The 19,212-nt window shown below is 36.7% G+C and overlaps 2 protein-coding genes across 6 annotated transcripts; one reads left to right on the top strand and one right to left on the bottom strand.

Moving 5' to 3' along the window:
• Positions 1-1,858: 1,858 nt before the first annotated feature.
• Positions 1,859-15,740, top strand: LOC135080685 (serine/threonine-protein phosphatase 4 regulatory subunit 3). Of its 5 annotated transcripts, none has more exons than XM_063975384.1 (10): positions 1,859-1,936; positions 2,315-2,729; positions 2,915-3,850; positions 3,934-4,126; positions 4,576-4,718; positions 6,201-6,376; positions 6,908-7,098; positions 7,604-7,861; positions 8,992-9,128; positions 10,557-15,740. In XM_063975384.1, exons 2-10 carry the CDS (start codon positions 2,433-2,435, stop codon positions 10,692-10,694), a joined length of 2,469 nt encoding a protein of 822 aa, XP_063831454.1. In that variant the 5' UTR covers positions 1,859-1,936; positions 2,315-2,432; the 3' UTR covers positions 10,695-15,740. The 5 variants fall into 5 exon arrangements, with proteins under 5 accessions (XP_063831454.1, XP_063831457.1, XP_063831456.1 ...); XM_063975387.1 differs by having other exon boundaries at positions 1,906-1,972; positions 7,679-7,861; XM_063975386.1 differs by having other exon boundaries at positions 1,906-1,972; positions 8,992-9,101.
• A 381-nt stretch (positions 15,741-16,121) lies between these two features.
• On the bottom strand, positions 16,122-18,774 carry LOC135080409 (cilia- and flagella-associated protein 36). The gene is made up of 7 exons (XM_063975048.1): positions 17,966-18,774; positions 17,814-17,890; positions 17,474-17,677; positions 17,187-17,323; positions 16,839-17,043; positions 16,637-16,763; positions 16,122-16,349 (listed from the first exon to the last, which is right to left on the bottom strand). The coding sequence occupies exons 1-7, from the start codon at positions 18,072-18,074 to the stop codon at positions 16,189-16,191; spliced, it is 1,020 nt and encodes a 339-aa protein (XP_063831118.1). The 5' UTR covers positions 18,075-18,774; the 3' UTR covers positions 16,122-16,188.
• Between the last annotated feature and the right edge of the window lie 438 nt (positions 18,775-19,212).

Below are 19,212 nucleotides of genomic sequence, written 5' to 3'. Positions count from 1 at the left end.
GTGCAATTTGGAATAGCTCGGCACGGATTCAAATCGTAATTTCTATGAACGTAACATATCTATAGTTCTTTAATATCATTGTTGTTGCCCATTTTTGCCACTTGACGTGGCAGAATCGTGGGACTTCACGGTATTTAAATAAAAATTAAAGTGGTTGCGTTTAGAAACGCCACAAATATTTGAGTCTTTGGAAACAAGTTCGTTATTATACTTGTATATTAAAATATAATTTTGTTTTACCTAGCTTTTTCTTATTAATAAAATATAGGTTATTAAGTACTCAATACAGAAATCAGCCGGCTCCTAGTCTAAAATTCTTATAATCGAAATTAAATGATTTAAACTACAAATAAAAATGATTCAAACAGTACTAGTTTTTAGGTTCAAATTCGACTGCTCTAGTGGACGCATGGAACGCCAACGTCGCAGTCGACCCATATTATTTGAATTATTTGGCGGGAAAATAGTTTTTGGCTTTTAATTCTGAAACTAAGAGGCCTAGAGATTTGAAATTATGTCTCGTGTGTACTTCAATTATAACGAATTATTTGATCTTTAAAACGCAACTCTAACTTATACGGTTTTAATAATCCACCGTGTGTTACGTGTCACCAGCTTACACATACGTATCGGTTCGTAGTTCGAAAACGGTTCGAAATAAAGCTTTGAAAGAATTGAAGTCGGGTTTTTTTATTCGACTTTAATTTATGAGATATAAAACATTGATGTAGCTTAAATATTTACGAAGATACAGATGTGTAAGCTGGAGACACGGTACTCCAGCTCGCACATAGTTTTTTGATCGTGGTTTTAACAGTATTTGAGCTAAAGTCTTGAAAAGTGGAAAGCCTACTATTTGGATTCGACTGTAATTTGTGAGGTATAATACATTATCGTAGCATAAATATTTACGAAGATACAGATGTGTCAGCTGGAGACACGTGTCCTCAGCTTACACATAGAAAACAACTCATAGTTATGAAGTTCTAATGGCTCTAATTGAATGACTGAGAGGTTTGATGACTCTAATTAGGCTTTTATTGATGGTATACTTGGAATTGCTCTAGGGCCAATGAGGAAGTTGGAGACATTCTCTTCACACTAGCTCATTTTGTAGCTCATTGCGTGTAGCTCGTGGTTTCTAAACGTGACAAGGTGTTGTCAGTCAGCTAGGCGGACAAAGTGACCTCGATCCTTCTTCTATCACACGAAATCAGCGAAATAACGCAAAATGCGCAAAGAAAACAAATAAATATAAAAAGAAATAAAGATAGAAAAAAATTGAATTACTAGCTTTTGCCCGCGACTTCACTCGCGTGAAATTTTGTCTTCCACAGAAAAACTTTATCGTGCGCATCGCGCAGGGAAGTAGGGATAATAATAGGGATAAACACATAAAGCAAACAAAATTAAATCATATTTAACATTTTAGCGCACTTTTATTACCTACACCCTTATATCACAGTGTGGCTTCTGGGCACGGGAATTGATTATTTTATATTGACAATAACTAACTATTGCGCAAATGTACTGTAAAACTAAAACAAAACTGGTAAGTAGTCTTATTATCTTAATAAAATATCGCCAATGAAGATACAAATTAATAAACTGTAAAGCTACAAACAAAACCAAACTTTTTAATCACTTTTGTACAATATACCTACACTCACCTACACTAGAAAAAAAGTGAAATCACCACTATGGAATGGAGTTAATAAAGTAGAGTGAAAAATCAAGCTGTTTTTAGCCTTAAAAACCACCAAATTATACATTTACGAATAATCATCAGAAAAACCTGGTAAAACTTTACATTCAGCCGTGATTCAGCGCAGTATGATTTGAATCTGCCGCGCTTTGTATTCGATTTGAGAACCCCAATCTCGAAGCGTTGTTGTGAATCCAATATGGCGATATTTGATGTTAGACTATTTTGAAGGTACGTCAATTTGACGATTGTATAATGATAATTCCGGTAAATATCATAAGTTTTGTACGTCTATTGAATGCAACTGAAGCTGTTCTCTTTATTGCGATAATTTTGGAAGTTCGCGCAGTGTAGTGAAAGGCAAATAAGTTGTATTGTTTTGTTTGTGATTTCCGATAATTTTGTGAATATTCCATTGTTAGACCGAATTGCAGTTTATAGTTTTCAGTTTGTGGCTGATTAAATTGTGGATTGCGCTGTTTTCAATTGAAAGGAGGCTTTTTTGTTGTATATTTTACTGTGTTTTACATAAAACTCGAGAACAAGATACGAGTAATTACGGTAATTAGAATTGCGAACATCACATTGTAACATTGCTGTTTCTTTCAGAAGTGCACATGTTTTTATACAAATGGGAGTTAAATAAGATATTATTGGGGTGCAATTCATTAGCGCCATAATAATTGATTCATTACTTGAGTACGTAGTCTTTAGAGCGTTGACTATCATGACAGACACAAGACGAAGAGTAAAGCTTTACGCTCTGAATGCTGACCGGCAGTGGGACGACAGAGGTACAGGTCACGTATCATCATGCTATGTGGAGAGACTCAAAGGCACATCTTTGCTAGTGAGAGCAGAGTCAGATGGTTCTCTCCTACTGGAGAGTAAAATACAACCAGATACAGCATACCAGAAACAGCAGGACACACTAATAGTTTGGTCAGAAGGAGACAACTTTGATTTAGCATTAAGTTTTCAAGAGAAAGCAGGCTGCGATGAGATATGGGAAAAGATTTGTCAGGTATGTAATTTTATTCTTTTACTTCTTTCCATTCTTCAATAATTAATCCAAAAAATTCAATCATTTTTCACAGATTTGTTCAAAAATTTGTTTCTTGTTAGAATCTTATAAAAACAATGCACTCATATTGTTAGGTTGGGCATACATAAATAAGCTTCAAAATTAAATTTTCATGTATGTGTCAGGTCCAAGGAAAAGATCCTTCAGTTGAAATCACACAAGATATTGTTGAAGAGTCAGAAGATGAGCGCTTTGATGAAATGTCAGATAGTGTACAACCAGTGGAGTTGCCAGCCTGTGAAATGGGCCGTCTGGAAGACATCAGTGAGCTAGTGAACAGCTGTTTAGTCTCACCAGCACGAAAAGATAAACTTGCAGCAGCATTGGAGAGCCAACACTACATAAAAAAACTACTTAACCTCTTCCACATGTGTGAGGACATCGAAAACATTGAAGGATTGCATCATCTCTATGAAATCTTTAAAAGTATTTTTCTTCTCAACAAAAACACACTATTTGACACAATGTTTGCTGATGACACCATATTTGATGTGGTCGGTTGTCTTGAATATGATCCCAGCCTGCCACAGCCTAAGAAACACAGAGAGTATCTAAGGGAGTTAGCCAAATTCCGTGAGGCTATTCCTATTAAGAACCAAGATCTCCTAGCTAAGATACATCAGACATACAGAGTGCAATACATCCAGGACATTGTACTGCCTACACCAACAGTTTTTGAGGATAATCTGCTAAGCACATTATCTAGTTTTATATTTTTCAATAAAGTAGAAATAGTTAAACTTATAGAAGAGGACGAAAAGTTTTTAACTGATCTGTTCAAATTGCTTATTGATGAGAAGACACCGGACACAAAGAGAAGGGACTTAGTTCTATTTTTAAAGGAGTTTTGTAATTTTTCACAAAATCTACAGCCACAGGATAAGGATGTGTTTTATAAGACCCTAGTTTCATTGGGTATCCTGCCAGCCTTAGAAATTACATTAAGTATAGATGATCAGAAGACCAAGACTGCATCTATAGATATTTTAACCTACATAGTGGAGTTTTCTCCTTCTGTCGTGAGAGATTATACTTTACAGCAAGCTAACAATACTGAAGAGGTAATATATCACTATCTAATTCAACTCAAATTATGTGAAACAGTTTCATATTGACAAATACTAATGATTCCTTTAAATTTCAGGAGCAAATGTTGTTGAACATTGTCATAGAACAAATGCTTCGTGACCGTGATCCTGAACTTGGTGGAGCTGTGCAGCTAATGGGTGTGCTACGTATCTTACTCGACCCAGAGAGTATGCTCGCATCTGTGAACAAAAGCGAGAAGGCAGACTTCCTAAACTTCTTCTACAAACACAGCATACAAACTCTGATAGGTGAGTGACCTTGACCGATATCATTGGCTTATCATATAAACACATTAAAGATAATAAAAACTTAAGTTGCTTACTTGCATCTAAAACTAATGTGATTGCACTGAAAGCTGATTTATGACATCATTCATCACTTATATAATCTGTCTGTAGTATGAAATGATTGTTTTATTACACATTATTATAATGTTTGGCTTATTATATTTAAACAGCATCACTCATAGTGACTTTAGTTATAAATTAAATAAGGGCAGAACAAAAACCTTTAAATTTTGATGAAAAATCGTGGGGGAAAAGGCACAATAGGTAAAAATATTATAAAATATATTAAATATAATCTTAACTCTTCACTCTTCAGGCAAAGTTACTGTAAAAGTTTGAAAGTTACAGTTTTGTTGAAAGAGAATCTGATAACTTTGTTTTCTGTTGACTGATATTCAATCTTGTTTCAGCCCCTCTCCTAGAGAACACAACTGGTGAGAAGCCACTAAAAGAAGACTACCACACTGTGCAGCTATTGGGTCTGGTATTGGAACTGCTATCATTCTGTGTGGAACACCACACCTACCATATCAAAACCTGCATACTCAACAAGGTTTGTTTAGCAATGTATATGTAGCTAGCTTTTGCCCGCGGCTTCACCCGCGTGAAATTTTGCCACAGATCATCCATATAAATTATAGCCTATAATGTTATTCTGTCCTTTCCCGGGACTCAAACTAGCTCTATGCCAAATTTTATCAAAATCGGTTCAGTGGTTTAGGCGTGAAATCAAGACAGACAGACAGAGTTACTTTTGCATTTATAATATTAGTTTAAATTTGTTTATACTCGATTTTGGTTAGAAAAAGTCATTGCAGATGCTTGCATAAGGTCTACCCCTGTGGGCCTAAGATGCGCGCCGCGATAAGCGTTTATCACGCTATTTTATCGATTTTAGGCGATAAAAACATACATTTGTCGTCTAAATAAAATAATCAATAGATTTTATCACGACGCGCATCCTAGCCCGGCTGGTCAGGATACTTTTAGAGAACAATAGAAGATATCTATCAGGGTATAATGCATGCTATAAGTTCAAATCTAGCCAAATTATACCTGTAAAGTCATGTTTTATGTATTTGAATCCTTTATCTAGTCACCACATTACAAAGTTATTTTGAAGATAGGTAATTATGCTGTGATTTTTTGACAAAAAAAGAAAACTAAGTACTGAATGTACTGATACAGGCTAGTGGTTCATAGTTTGTGTATGTGATGACATTAGAATGTGAAAAGTTGAAAACCATAGAAAATGTCCCGCACGTATATGCGTTTTCACGTCCACAATCAGGGGAATCACCTGTGATGACGTAATACCAATTTCTTGAATAAACATTAATGATGACTCAACTCGTTTCATACATTGGGGAGTACATTAGATTCAGTTATTAGTTGTTACAAACTAGCACATATTGAATGCAACATAGCATTGCTTATGTTGCAACAGTTGTCGTTTCGTACACACATAGACTTCAGGTGTAGGGTTGCCAGGTCCAAAATCACAAAAGCCGGACTTTGTGTTTCATTTGGCCGGACATTTTGCCCTAAAAGCCGGACATGTGATGGGGGGGGGGGGGGGGGGGTGCAATCAGTGTCAGCTCATGAGTGAGTACTATCATCATCGGTTGCTAACCAACACCCTGATGTGTGCGCTTCATATGATTCTGTGGCTCGACTTTCGCCTGGCGCGGCAACCAAATAAAAAGCCTAACAAAAGACGGACAGGCCGGACAAGGCAATATTTGGCCGGACAAGACCCTAAAAAGCCAAACATGTCCGGCTAAAGCCGGACGCCTGGCAACCCTATTCAGGTGTTTCTACACCAACTGGGCTTGGATGCACGCCATGATAAATTCTTATCGACGATGTTCTAAGACAAATCGACCCATGACAGTTCGCGCGACTTGTCATGCCTATGATCACGCCGGCGATGGCGATCTGCACGCTTTGGTGTGGTTGAAGCATCAAAAATAAAGTCCAATACAAATGAAGAATCAGTTTCTCTGTACTTTAACTTTTGTCTGATCTGTTTTAGGATCTCCTCCGTCGTATACTGGTGCTGATGAGGTCGACGCACACCTTCCTGGTTCTCGGCGCTCTAAGGTTCATGCGGAAAATAATCGCACTCAAGGATGAATACTATAACAGATACATTATTAAGGGCAATCTCTTCGCGCCAGTTATTGACGCTTTTCTTAGAAATAATGGCAGGTGAGTGAACAAAAATGGCTAATGACTTGTTATAAATCGTTTCATCCACGAAGACGCGCCCCACCATTCTTCCGCTAATGTTTGAGTGTTATCGGTACACGCTAAATCATCCATGAGTGCAAACGCACACTACAATGATGACGCTCGGATTGCTCGGATCAAAATCCGCACCCCGCGTTTCCCTCGATCAAAAATTGGTGGGGCGCGTCTTCGTGGATGAAACGGTCAACATCCATAAACAACATCCCGTGGAGGGTCTCGCAAAAAACCGATCCCTTTGAATTTGTAATTTGAATTTCAAACACACATGACTTTGTTCACACGACATTCCAGTTTTGCAGGATCCTACATTACTGGATCGTCGTTTGAACGAGCCCTAAGTCTAGCTTTCAAATCAGGCGTTTTGAAGCAGACGTTAAACTTACGCCTTTAGTTTTGACTTGGGGCTCATTCCCACGACGATCCAGTAGTGTAGAATCTTGCAGATATTGTATGAAATTGAGTAATTAACTTACACTGTTATTTTTTCAGATATAACTTACTTGACTCTGCTATACTAGAGTTATTTGACTTTATTAGACTAGAAGACATCAAATCACTTTGTTCTCATATAGTTGAAAACTACGGTAAAATTTTAGAAGACGTTGAATACGTACAGATATTCAAGGCATTAAAAACGCGGTATGACCAACACCAGGACAAGTTGAAAGAGAGAGATAGAGGTAATGAATTGTTATATTCTTTCTAATGGCTATGCTTACTCATTTCTTGCTATGTTTCAGCACTTTTTTATTTTTTTATTTCACTATACCACCTGCATGTTGACACTCATGTCTGACAAATTAATATCTTTACTAATAAAAAAAATCAATATGAAGTTAATTAATATAAATACTTATAAAACTAATACAATTAACTGCCCTTGCTTGTACACTATTAAAATGCATGTTTTTTGCCAGTTTTGCATGATTTCATGTGGGCGATAAGTAATTAATTCAAATGAAATATTTATTGTATTATGCCATTGGATTCCCCCTAAATTATCTTAGAGCTGTAGTGTATTTTGGATATTCATAAATAGAAAATAGTAAACGCAAATTAACGGGCAATAGAAACAAGTCCGTGTAGTTAGTTCCCATTACGTACACAGTAGTTAGCAAACTATAATGTTCGTATTTAAAGTGTGTGAAGTGCGTTTCACGTGAACACTTTAAAACCACCTTGCAGACGCGCTGCAAACCGGGACGAATCCGAGGAATCCGAGAGAGATGGCCGCCTTAATCTTAGCGCCGATCGTTCCAGTGAGCGGCAGTGTGGGTGTGACGGAAGCTGTAGTTCCGTCTCTTTTGCGCACGAGGTACCGACGAGAGGCGCGCGCGCCGGACGACGAGGAAGAAATGTGGTTCAACGACGACGACGAGTTGGAGGATGACGCGCCGTTGGACGCAGCGCAGCCGCATGCGCATCACACGCTCGACGCCATTGGTGAGGGCTTGTTCACCTATTAAAGCCTTGATCACACGTACAGAGCAAACGGGCGAGACAGTGCTCTCAGTGAAACAGGCCGAGTACTCGGTGTGTATGAACATTACGCCGAGTGCTCGTAGTATGTGACTCGCTCACCCAACTGTCTCGACCGAGTAAACATTTTACTGACTCGCCCGTTTACTCGGTACGTGTGATCAAGGCTTTAGGCTGAGTTGCACCACCTAACTTTGACCGTAACTATAACGTTATCCGGTGCTTTTTGTATGGAGTTTGAAGGATTTTTGACGTTTGTCAAAGTTAAAATAAGATGGTGCAACCCAGCCTTAGACTTTTAGCTTTCACATTTAGGCGGCTTAGCAGCGCGACAAACGCGCAACAGAAGCGCTGCCGATAATTTCTTACTATATGACAGCGGATGGCTGCCTTCACATTATAAAAACGCCGCTGCCGCGCTGCTAATGTGAAAGCGGCCTTAGACACCCCGCAGACTATCTAGATTTTTTGTCGGCCGATACTTTGGTCGACTTCCAATTTGTATGAAGAATCGGTCGATGCCAAATCGGCGTAATGTGCTCACTTCCATACATGTTGATACTGATTAACAGCCCGACGCAATTATCGGACGACTAAAAATCTGTAGTTTGCGGGGTGTCTTAACATGTTAGGTGGTTTTTAGTCGACTACGCCACAAGGAGAGAGGGAGGATGTTTTTCGAGTGTATGTTTCTTTGTGCAGATAGAGCGTGTTCTATAGCCTAAACGGTTTGAAGGATTTTAGTTGAGGCGTCGTTAGATTCATCTCAATTAATGTGTAATTCCAATTAGATGTCGATCCTTCAAACTCCTCTGGATTTTTTCTTATTGAATTTATTAGGGGTCAGTTATACATTTCCCTGGGACAACTTTTCCTTCACTGGTTGAGTTTTTGTTGGCAGTTGATCCTGACTACACAGGAACTGCAGTGGTGAATTTGCTGGGAATTTATCGACTAGTCTATTTTCACTGGATTTCATTGGCTGTAGATTCTAGTTATACAGGAGTTTTAGACGTCACTTTTCAATTATTATTTTCTATCTTCTTTTTTCTAGTAAAACGGTGTTAATTAATGTCTAAACTGTATGTTTTCAGGGAAAATAGTTGAAAAGAAAGTGTGCTCGAGCACCGAGACAGTGAACGGCCCTAGCAGGGTGCTCCTCAGCACCACCACTGCCCCCAAGCCCACGCACAGTGACGTTCAGGTATCCTCGCCCAGATTACTCAATAAGGTAAACTTTAAGTTCCCTCTCGCCACGACTTTCGCTTTGCTGGGGAAACATCGAGTATTATACGTAATAACGCAACTCTGGGTCATGGAAATTAATATTCATTGAACTTGAACGGAGGAAACTACCTATTATGAATAGCACTAAGTTAATGTTTACATTTCAAACAAATTGTAAAATGCTAATACGCAGTCACACGTTTTTAAGCGTATTTACTTTGTAACAATGAGTATTTTTATCTACTTTCAAGATTGTTTTGTTTTGACGTTGCAATTAAACTCAAGTTTCCATGATTTTGAGTAAGCCAATTTTACTAAGCTTTGTATTCATGTGGTGAAAGATATCTATCATATAATAAAATTTATTTTCAAAAATATGATAAAAAGGTGGATTTCTTCAAAAATATCCCATTTCTTCAACCTTATGACATCTGCATAAAGTTCAAAATATATTGGCAACGATTTAGCTACCAGTGGGATTGGTGGTGGACACCACCAGATTTATGTAATAATTTGGATAGATGAAAAAGGTGGTTCTCAGAAGCGAAAGCATCCATCTGGTAGTAAAATTCCTTCCTAATCCTTTGGTGTTGGTTATTTATATCTGCTTCATACTGTGTTTGTTGTAGAATGTTTTGTACTTAATCATTGAGACTTTTTCATAACATTGCATGCTGGCATGATAGCATGTTTTTATACCAAAGATGTGTTAATATTAAAGATGTGTTAATAATAAAGAAATCATGTACAATTTTTATAGTGGACTAATGCTGTGTGCAGTGTGTTACTTAAAAACTTTAATAGGTTTTTTAGTCATAATTTGTTTTTGTTAGATTGCTTGCTTAACATTTTCGAAGACATTGGTGCTAGCTACGCTAATATACTAATAAAAATATAACTATTTCTAACAGCTCCAAAAAATAGTCAAATAGTGAAACACATTTCAGTGGTTGTATTGTAAAAATAATTTTGCACTTTTTAGACATAAACTTTCCCAATGGTGAGTTTGAACTAACTAACTAACCGTAATTATTTGTCGAACCTAGTTTCCCCAATAACATTTTTTTAAATAATTTATTATCAATTAGAATTAAAAAAGTTTCATTTTTGTTTCGTTTGATATGTTGTTCTTTACCGAACATGGCTGATTGATTTATTTAGTATAGTTTTTTTTTTCAATCAGAGTTAAATCCAGTTTTCAGCGTCATTTCGTAATACTGGCGCTCTAAAAATTTTCACGTACACAACATAATTTTAAGTTTTACACTGTTATGTAGTTATAACAGGCGCTTTTTCACAACAAAAGTAAAGACTGTACATCTGTATGTACAGTTAAACTAAATATCTGTATATTTAGCTACTTTTAGTGTTTTTATTACTCACGTACTCATTTAATATACGAAACGTATACTATAACAATTCTCCCGTACAGGGTCTCGTGGACTACGACGGGGATTCCGACGAAGAGGAGGAAGGGGGCGGCGGCGGCAGCAGCAGTAGTGGGGAAACCGCCGGCGCCGGCGCAGCAACAGGCGAAGAGAGAGACGCAAAGCGACCGCGACTCGCGTAGTCGGCGTCTCGCTCCCCCCGCCCGTTTCAAGGAATATAACCGAGCTCCTCCTGTCTCGCAGCGCTGTGCATTACCCAGTGAAACGACGGAATGCAGTAAGATTTACGTATACTATTATCACTCTAGCTCTATGACGCGCGGCCCGTTTGGCGACAGTCGAGCGGCCGCGTGTGACGTCATCGAGCCACTCCTCGTTCCGCACGTGAAAGCTTAAAGTTGAACAAATGTCTAGGATGGACCGTGTAGCCAAGCTCTTTCGCCTTAAATGAATTGTTAGAATAATAAACCTCGGAACGCTCACTTGGCCGGCGGCTCGCTAAGACCGACCGCCGATCGATTGAGTGTTCGCGAAAGTTTTCTCTTAAATAATTAAGTCAATGAAATGACATTGTAGGGGTCTAATTATTTGGGTTCGATTCAGTTTCTTGTCGATATAACATAATTTAAGAAAATAATATTTAAAAATGTGACAATTGTACATTTGGAAATGTTTTTGGAGGCTTCGAAAATGATTTTCTTTGTCTTCTCAAAGTACTAAAACTGCTACAGTTATTATTATTTATTAATTATTTATCAATGCATATCTTAAATATTTGTGAAAGTGCAGGTATTGAAAATCGTTTATCTTGTTTGATACAATATGTTATTGAGGGTTTTAATATGAACCCTGGACTGTCCAATGTCCCCAGTTGGTTATGTTCATATTTTATGTAAATAATATTGGAGCACTGCCACATAGGTGTTGGGCTCTAAACTTAGTTAGTGTATGAATTACTTCATACAGTAGTGTAATTACTTTGAATGGCATCAGAATGTAGAATGTTGGTGACAATGTGTAGAAAAAAATAATTTAACGGTTAGGTTATTTTTCCGATGGATCGTAATCACAAAAGTACAAAGAAAATAAGAGTGGGAATCATACTTTTAATAATAATAGTTAACAACATTGTGAATGCGAGGAAGTAATGTTGACTATGTACGTATTTATGTATGAAACTTATTTTTTTTTTTATAATCACAAGACCAATCAAATGTTTCGTCGTGAACTGTGCTGTGGAATTGCTACTCATTAGTGATTTAAACTTTTTTGGATGTTACTGTAATAATGTGAGACGTATGTACTTTATATAAAGCTATTTAACATGTGTGTGGATCAGTATAAACAATGATACAAAAACGATATAAGGTTGTATAGCACAAGAGTTGCGAGAGTGCAACATTTCTTTGTGACAGGTTTTCTGTAACTTATTAATATCTGGTAGCTTAAATTTTGTCTATTTCGGAAATAAATTCGAAAGGGTGTGTCAATCAAAGAATTATATCTTTTTGTTCCGATAAAATCAACACCTTTAATCTAGAAGTCTTATTTCTAAGCCTATAAATTTTGGTCAACTGTAGCATACAATTGAAATGCACATCAAACCAATATGATTTATTATGAACCAAGACGTTGAAACCTTGGTTCACATGCATATCTATTCTAAATTATGCTAGATAATGCATGTTGTATTGAATTACGATGCGCATTGCAATCGCTTCACATGAAACTTGCTCGGAAGATCACTATTTATAGCTTCCAGTTGCGTTAAGAAATGCCTGAAAACCGCGCCTGGTACATGTTCTAAATTTGTCGTACGCAAGCAAAGTTGAGTCTCAACGAGAGCGTTTATGAATCGAACAATTGACATCGAGTCATTCTTAGTAAATTTATTTATTCGCGTGCAAATCACTTGTCACAAAAGTATCACATTAAAATAAACCTTCAACGTAATATACCGTTCGTAACGGTCGATAACGATTGAAATAATTGCTCTCAATGAGGACGTACCGTTTATTAAACTAGCAAATTACTAAACCGCGTTATATCGAGTCTATTAAGTAAATTGCGACTTGCGAAGGGGGCGTTATGAGTAGCCAACCAGACGCTAGCTTCCCATCACAGTCCGGTAATAAATACCTAAGAATTCGAATCTGTCATTTCATACCGGCTAACCGTTCGACCACAACTCATCGTGGCGTATTTATACATTCATACTTTTTATACATTTGATAATAAACCCCGTCGCTCCGGTAGGTAATCCTCGATTTCGTTACTGGTTGGCTAACGTTATTGGCCAAATAAGCCGAAAAAATACAAAGTATATTTAAAAGATTTCAAGCCAATAGGCAGCACCAGTAGTTTCTTTCTGTTTTCATAAACTTGAATAGATAGATTATATAGAAAAATATTCGGGCTTCTATTGATATGTATGTATGTATTTATTTGCATTCCTTTTCATTAATTTTTGTGCTTTTTCGAGATAACACGCGAATGATGAGTTAGTTATGCTACAATATGTATTGAAAATACTTAGCTAATTAATATCATCGTGAAGTCTTATCTCTTAGAAGTACAACTCTTGTTGAAAGTAAAGAAATAAACGTATTAGTGAAACGTAATACCTGTGGTAAATTCTGTCTAACCAAACAAAGACTTTTTTTTTCTCTTTAGTCAATGAAAAGGCATAGTCATCGTCGTTTCTGCGCTGTTTTTTTATCTACTATGGAGAAAAAAAGACAAATTATCAATTTGTTAAGGCACAATGATTGATACACAACTAAATAAATGCCAGTGTCAGTTAGGTAATTTATTAAATAGACATATTTATCTGGATCTTAACGAGTAATAAAATGTATGCGTTAGTAATAAGGTGTATTTTTGAGCACGATAGTATTTAAATTAAAATTATACTAATTTTTTTCTTAAATATTTGTTTCCTTTAGCTGTCAATTAAAAATTTGTTGCCGATTTTTTATAGCTGCTTTGGCGGTAATTCTTGTTTTCATCAACTGTTTGGAAATATGTTGTTTAAACTGTGTTTTGCATTCTGTTTGTTGGCGTTTACGTTTTATAAAGATATCTTGATTTCCTTTAACTTTTTGGGATCCAGATTTGTATGTATAATCAAAATCACAGTAGGTAATATTGATGTCTTGTTAGATTTTGCTTCTTTCACGCGAGATTGATTTTGTGAAGGTAGATTAATTTATGTGAAAATATGATATAGTGGTTGTGTTTATTAGTGACTAATGATAGACATGCAGCATCTTGTGTTATAAGATTTAATTATGGGAAGTTGAGAAGTGATTGACCGATTGACCAGATTTGGTATAAATACATTGAATTTAGATTTAACAAACAATAAATTAATAAATCGTTAAGTTGAATCCATATAAAATTGTAAGTTTCATTGATTAAATAAATTGTCAGAGCTCGAGTAAGAATATTATCCAGCTAAATAGTCAATGTTTGGAGAGGTTTGTTTATTATTATACATGCATGAAGCAAGGAAAATGAAAGCAGGCTTATAGGATTTTGGTTAGTTTATTTCATTTACAAGTTGTCTATAATCGATATGAAGGAATTTTTGCTATATGATTCTACTAGAGAATATCAGTATTAATTTTCTATACTTTCAACAAAATCGTTTTGACTGCTTATGATTATAGCTTGGCAGGTGTAATGTGTATGTGATAAAATGTATCTGATTAAGATCCACTTTATTTTATTACTGTGTTAACTTCTAGTTACTGTCATTATTTGTAAATAATATTAGATTTTGTAAAAAAAAGTACTACTTATCTGGTGATCAATGTAAAGTACACACGGAATATCAACAAGGAAATGCTTTCACAATCACTTGTCGCCAGAAATAAGTCGCAGGAGGCCATATGAAATCCATAGCGTGGGTGTAGTAACCGATATTGATATTTTAACAATCGTAACTAATGATTATGGGTATCATGTGGCCACGACATGCTATTAGTCTTTTTAAAGTGGTCCAAACTTTAATTTCTACTATCTTGATATAACTAAATGTGTTTTGCATTTAAACCAACGCGAACGGGACATACATATTCTACGTCATTGATATAGGGCGATTCCATTAACGACGTAATATGTGTGCTTGGAAATGCTTTGACGTGGTCTATGCATGGCCCTTATTACGTTCTTCCTAACATGAATACACATACGAATGATGTGAAAATTCGCCAACCGGGCTTGGTTCAACACAACAAATATTTTTTAAACGCTTCAACACACGATTTATTACTGATTTTTAACGCCATGTAACTTTTGTCTGAAATATTAACTTGATATTATGTAATGTCAAAATATCTGTACTATTCTTCAGATAAAAGTTCAGTGGCGATGAAAAATAGCTCTTCAACTATCACCAAAAACATCACGTGTCTCAAAGACACTACTGTCGTACATAAGCTTTTAAAATATCGTTTTATATCAAATAAAGATTCTATATAAATTATTACTATGCATGAAATTACGTATATATTTTTCATTCACGTATAATAATGATAGGAAATAGAATCGGACTACCAATGCTGCTGTCGCAAAACACATCGCCAATCGCATACTTTATGTTCCTTTAATTTCGCCTAACCGTTATCAACATCTATTTTCTACCTGGCTTTATCACACCTGAAAATACATATCAATTTTAATATGTATCTGAATAAACATTGATCTCTGTCTAAAACTATTATGTACATCCTTACAATTTGAGTAACATACATTTTGTATTTTTTTAATGATGGTCACACTTCATAAAAACGCTTTAAAACAATTTTGGTTCATTTATAAGCATTCACAAAATGCACAGTAAATGCGAGGCGAATTATTACATGCGTGGGATGAATTTGACAGAATATATTGTAAATATAAAACGTTTTATGTAATAATTTTATTTTGAAATCTGCCAACATCCACGTGTTTAATAGCATCGAGCTGTCAATTAGATTTATACGATTCTTATTATATTCCTTGAAATAACTTCCCCATAATTAAACGAAGTTCTAGGTGAAAGTAGACTGTAATAATGACTATTTTTTATCTGTCTAGGTGGGTGACCATCTTAAACTAATTTATACACAGATTAAAATTAAATAGATTTACCTATTGGCAAGTTGTGTAAAATAAATAAGCTTAATGCTATTATTATGATGTCACTAGTTAAGTAAGCAATATAATATAAGATACAAAAGTAATCTCTCTTTTATTTTTATCCCTTTACTTGCAAAGTTAAATATCGTGTACGTAAACCTTTATATTTGAACCTTATACCAGAGTAAATACAAATGAGTAGGTCATCTTCATAGAAACGCACCGAGCGTGGTTTGTATGTGAGCGCGCCAATATACGTATGCGGCGCGCACGCACACACTGACAAAATTCGGCGCAACCACGACTGGCTCCCCGCTATCCCCGCTAAATTTTGTCAGTGTGTGCGTGCGCGCCGCATACGTGTTGGCGCGCTCACATACAAACCGCGCCTGTGCGTTTCTATGAAGATGACCTACTCATTTGTATTTACTCTTCTTATACATTAAGTTTTCTACCATTTTAAAATTCATTAAAATAGCAACACATCGTGCAACACCATATAATTAAATAAGTTAAAAGTGAGATCATGCCTTACACATTGTAATGAGTCATTTAGTGGTTGGAGTCAACAACCTCAGTCTTAAGTTTGGAGGCGAGCGCTCTCCGCAGTTGCATCGCGTCCGGGGTGGGAGGGGGAGGGGTGCCCGCCAACGCCGCGTGCGCAACTCGCGCGGACTTTGGCCGAGACACACTGGTGAATGAACCTTCGCCGCCTGGAAATTAGACATGGATACAAAAAGATTCTTACCTTAATTGAATGAACAGCAAAGGTGTTGCGACTGTTATTGCAGCTATGTAAAATCGGCTTATTTCCAAAGGTCTACGACTCTTTCTAATTAATGGACAAGTTGGGATTGGGAATGAACTTAAATTTTTTGAAAACATTGGGAATAAGAGTCGTCGTAAAAGGTTGGTAGGTTGGTCCTAGGTAAGTGGTTATCTATTACAGCTACTTACATACTCCTTACATAAATAAAAGATATTTTTAACATTAAAATACCTCCAGATTCTGTAGCAGTCTCCGCCTCGCCCAATCTCTTCTCCCGAACCTGCTTCTTTAGCGCCAACAGCTTATCTCTTTGTTGTTTCAAATATTCCTGTCGAGCACGAATTTCTTCCTCACTGACCTAAAGAAAAATATGTCAGTCTGAGCACATTTAAAACGATGATTAAGGAAGTATTATAAACTTATTTTTTCCAACCTCAACTTTCTTAGGTGGTGGTTTCGGCGGCTCAACAATAGCAACAGGCTTCTTGACTGGTGGAGATTCCTCTTTAATGAAAGTCTTCTCATCGTTCTTCTCAAAGCTATGAAGCTTGGACAGAAGAGTCTTCTTTTCAGCCACCACTTCCACGGGAGGAACACTTACAATCTCGTCTTTTGTTTCTAAATCGTCCAGTTGCAGTCTGGAAAGCGAAGAATATTGTGGACTGAACTAAAGTGACGACTGTATCTTATTAAATCTTAAGATTATTGTGCGCGTAGGTCTAACTATTTGACTATGGTGGGATAGTTCAAAATAACGTCTTAATTTCAAGGATTTTCATACTTTTTGATCTCAGTCATAACATCGTCGTTGTCCGGCCAGTCGCCGCTTTCTTCGCTGCGCGGGGAATCGAACTCTTCGGCTTCAGATGAAAACAAATTAGGCATTGCTCCAAAACGTCGCTCAATTAATTCAAGCGCCTGTAAAATAGGAATACACAATCTAATTGGAACGTAGCTGAACATAAAATAAGTAAATAAACACCTAAATTATCAAAGCATGGGAGCAATCAAGGAAGGAAAAGTAAAGCAAGTAAGTAAAACCACTTATCAAAGTAATTAATTATTTACCTGTAACTGCAACTCTACGTTCTTATGAGTCATCATCTTGACGAACATTTCGTAATCATTGGCGGCCCAGATTTGCTCGAAGAGCCTTCGGTGGAAGTGAGCGGGCAGGCCAGCGAGGTCGCGAGCTGACAGACGGCAAGCTGCCTCGAATTGGTCGGCGGTGATGCCAATGTCGTCCATGAAAGAGCCTAGCATTACGTCCACCTGAAAGGAATACATAGATTTGAGACATTGCCGTAATATTTCTAGCAGGCGCAAAGCAGTTTGCACCCTACTTTGCATACTCTGTGATACAATGCTCTGTGCTCGATAGGAAAGAGAGATATTAGTTAGAACTTACTAAATTGCGGTATTCATCGTGAACCTTTTTGTATTCCGGCCTGTCCGGTACATCGCCATTATCAGTTGGCTCAAACGCTGCAAGTAACAAAAAAGTTTAAAAATGTAAGTTATTAGGTACATTGTCTTATTATTTTCTTTAACATTACATACGCAAAGATTTCTCTTCTATGAACGTCTGCAGAGGAACGTTCCACACGGGTCCGTGTAGGAACCCCACCAGCGAATCGAAAACCCATGCATTGCCGTCGTGATTCTCCATCGTAGCTGGTGCAATGCTACAAACAACTGCGCCTTTTGTATCCGATTTATCGACTGATTTATCACTTAGCAGCACTCAGTATGTAAACACCAAAGTGACGTCTATTTGTACCATTTTGTTACCATGGTAACTTGTTGGAAACGCCGCGTTATTTTCCATCATAGCTTCAGAAAGCGAATAGGTAGGGTAGGTAGAGTTAATAGTTAGCTAGGTGCCATCAAGGAAATAAATCTTGATAGGGTATGATAACGATTTTGTAATCATTGTTTGAAGTTTAGCTCCCTACGTCATCTTTGTATTTTATTATGATTTAGGTGGTGGACACTGTTCACTGTCCATTGGACAGCCTTGCAAATGCCTTGCACGACATGGTAAGCGATAGAAATAAGTTAAATGGCCATCATGTCATTAATAAATTCTGCTTCACTGCATTTATCAAAAAATGCTACTTGTCTAGACCTAAGTACCTACTAGGTCAAAGTGGAAAATTATGTCCAGTGCGAAAAATGTCTTTTTCTTTTTCTATCGAAATTAAGCCTATCGAAATGCCTATTGATCGAAATTCCCGCATAAAAATGTATGAGTAGTTTTTTTTAAACGAGTCGGATTTATTTATATAAATGAATCGCAAAACGTGTTGGTATAGGTCTTCTACCAAAATGCTCACTAACAACACCTCGACAAAGAAGAACGGTCACGCCCCATACAAAAAAAACCCAGACCCGACAGAAACAAGACATACCTCAGTTTTTTTGTCATGTCTTAATTAGTTAAATTATATATTTTTTATATTCGAAATCTATGTATAACACCAAAATATTGCCCTTTGATGTTGTTCAGGCGTTATACAAAAACTAATACAAAATGCCTATTTATCACCAAAATCGATAAATGTATGTACCTAAATGTCTATTACAGCTGCTTTGGAATGTATCTAGGTGACCTGGAGATACAGCCGGATTATACAGGGTGGTTATACATATGGAACGATAAGTGATCTCACTCGATTATTTCTAAACTATACAAGATATCGAAAAACTAGTTACTGATTCTGAAAGTGCTTCACGAGCTCTTTCAAATGGTGCCAATAATAGGTTACAGATTATGGAAGCTGGTAACATTGAATGGATTTTGTAAC

Source organism: Ostrinia nubilalis, chromosome 18, assembly GCF_963855985.1.
Source record: "Ostrinia nubilalis chromosome 18, ilOstNubi1.1, whole genome shotgun sequence".
Taxonomy (NCBI): domain Eukaryota; kingdom Metazoa; phylum Arthropoda; class Insecta; order Lepidoptera; family Crambidae; genus Ostrinia; species Ostrinia nubilalis.
This window is presented reverse-complemented; position numbering and strand designations above follow the sequence as displayed.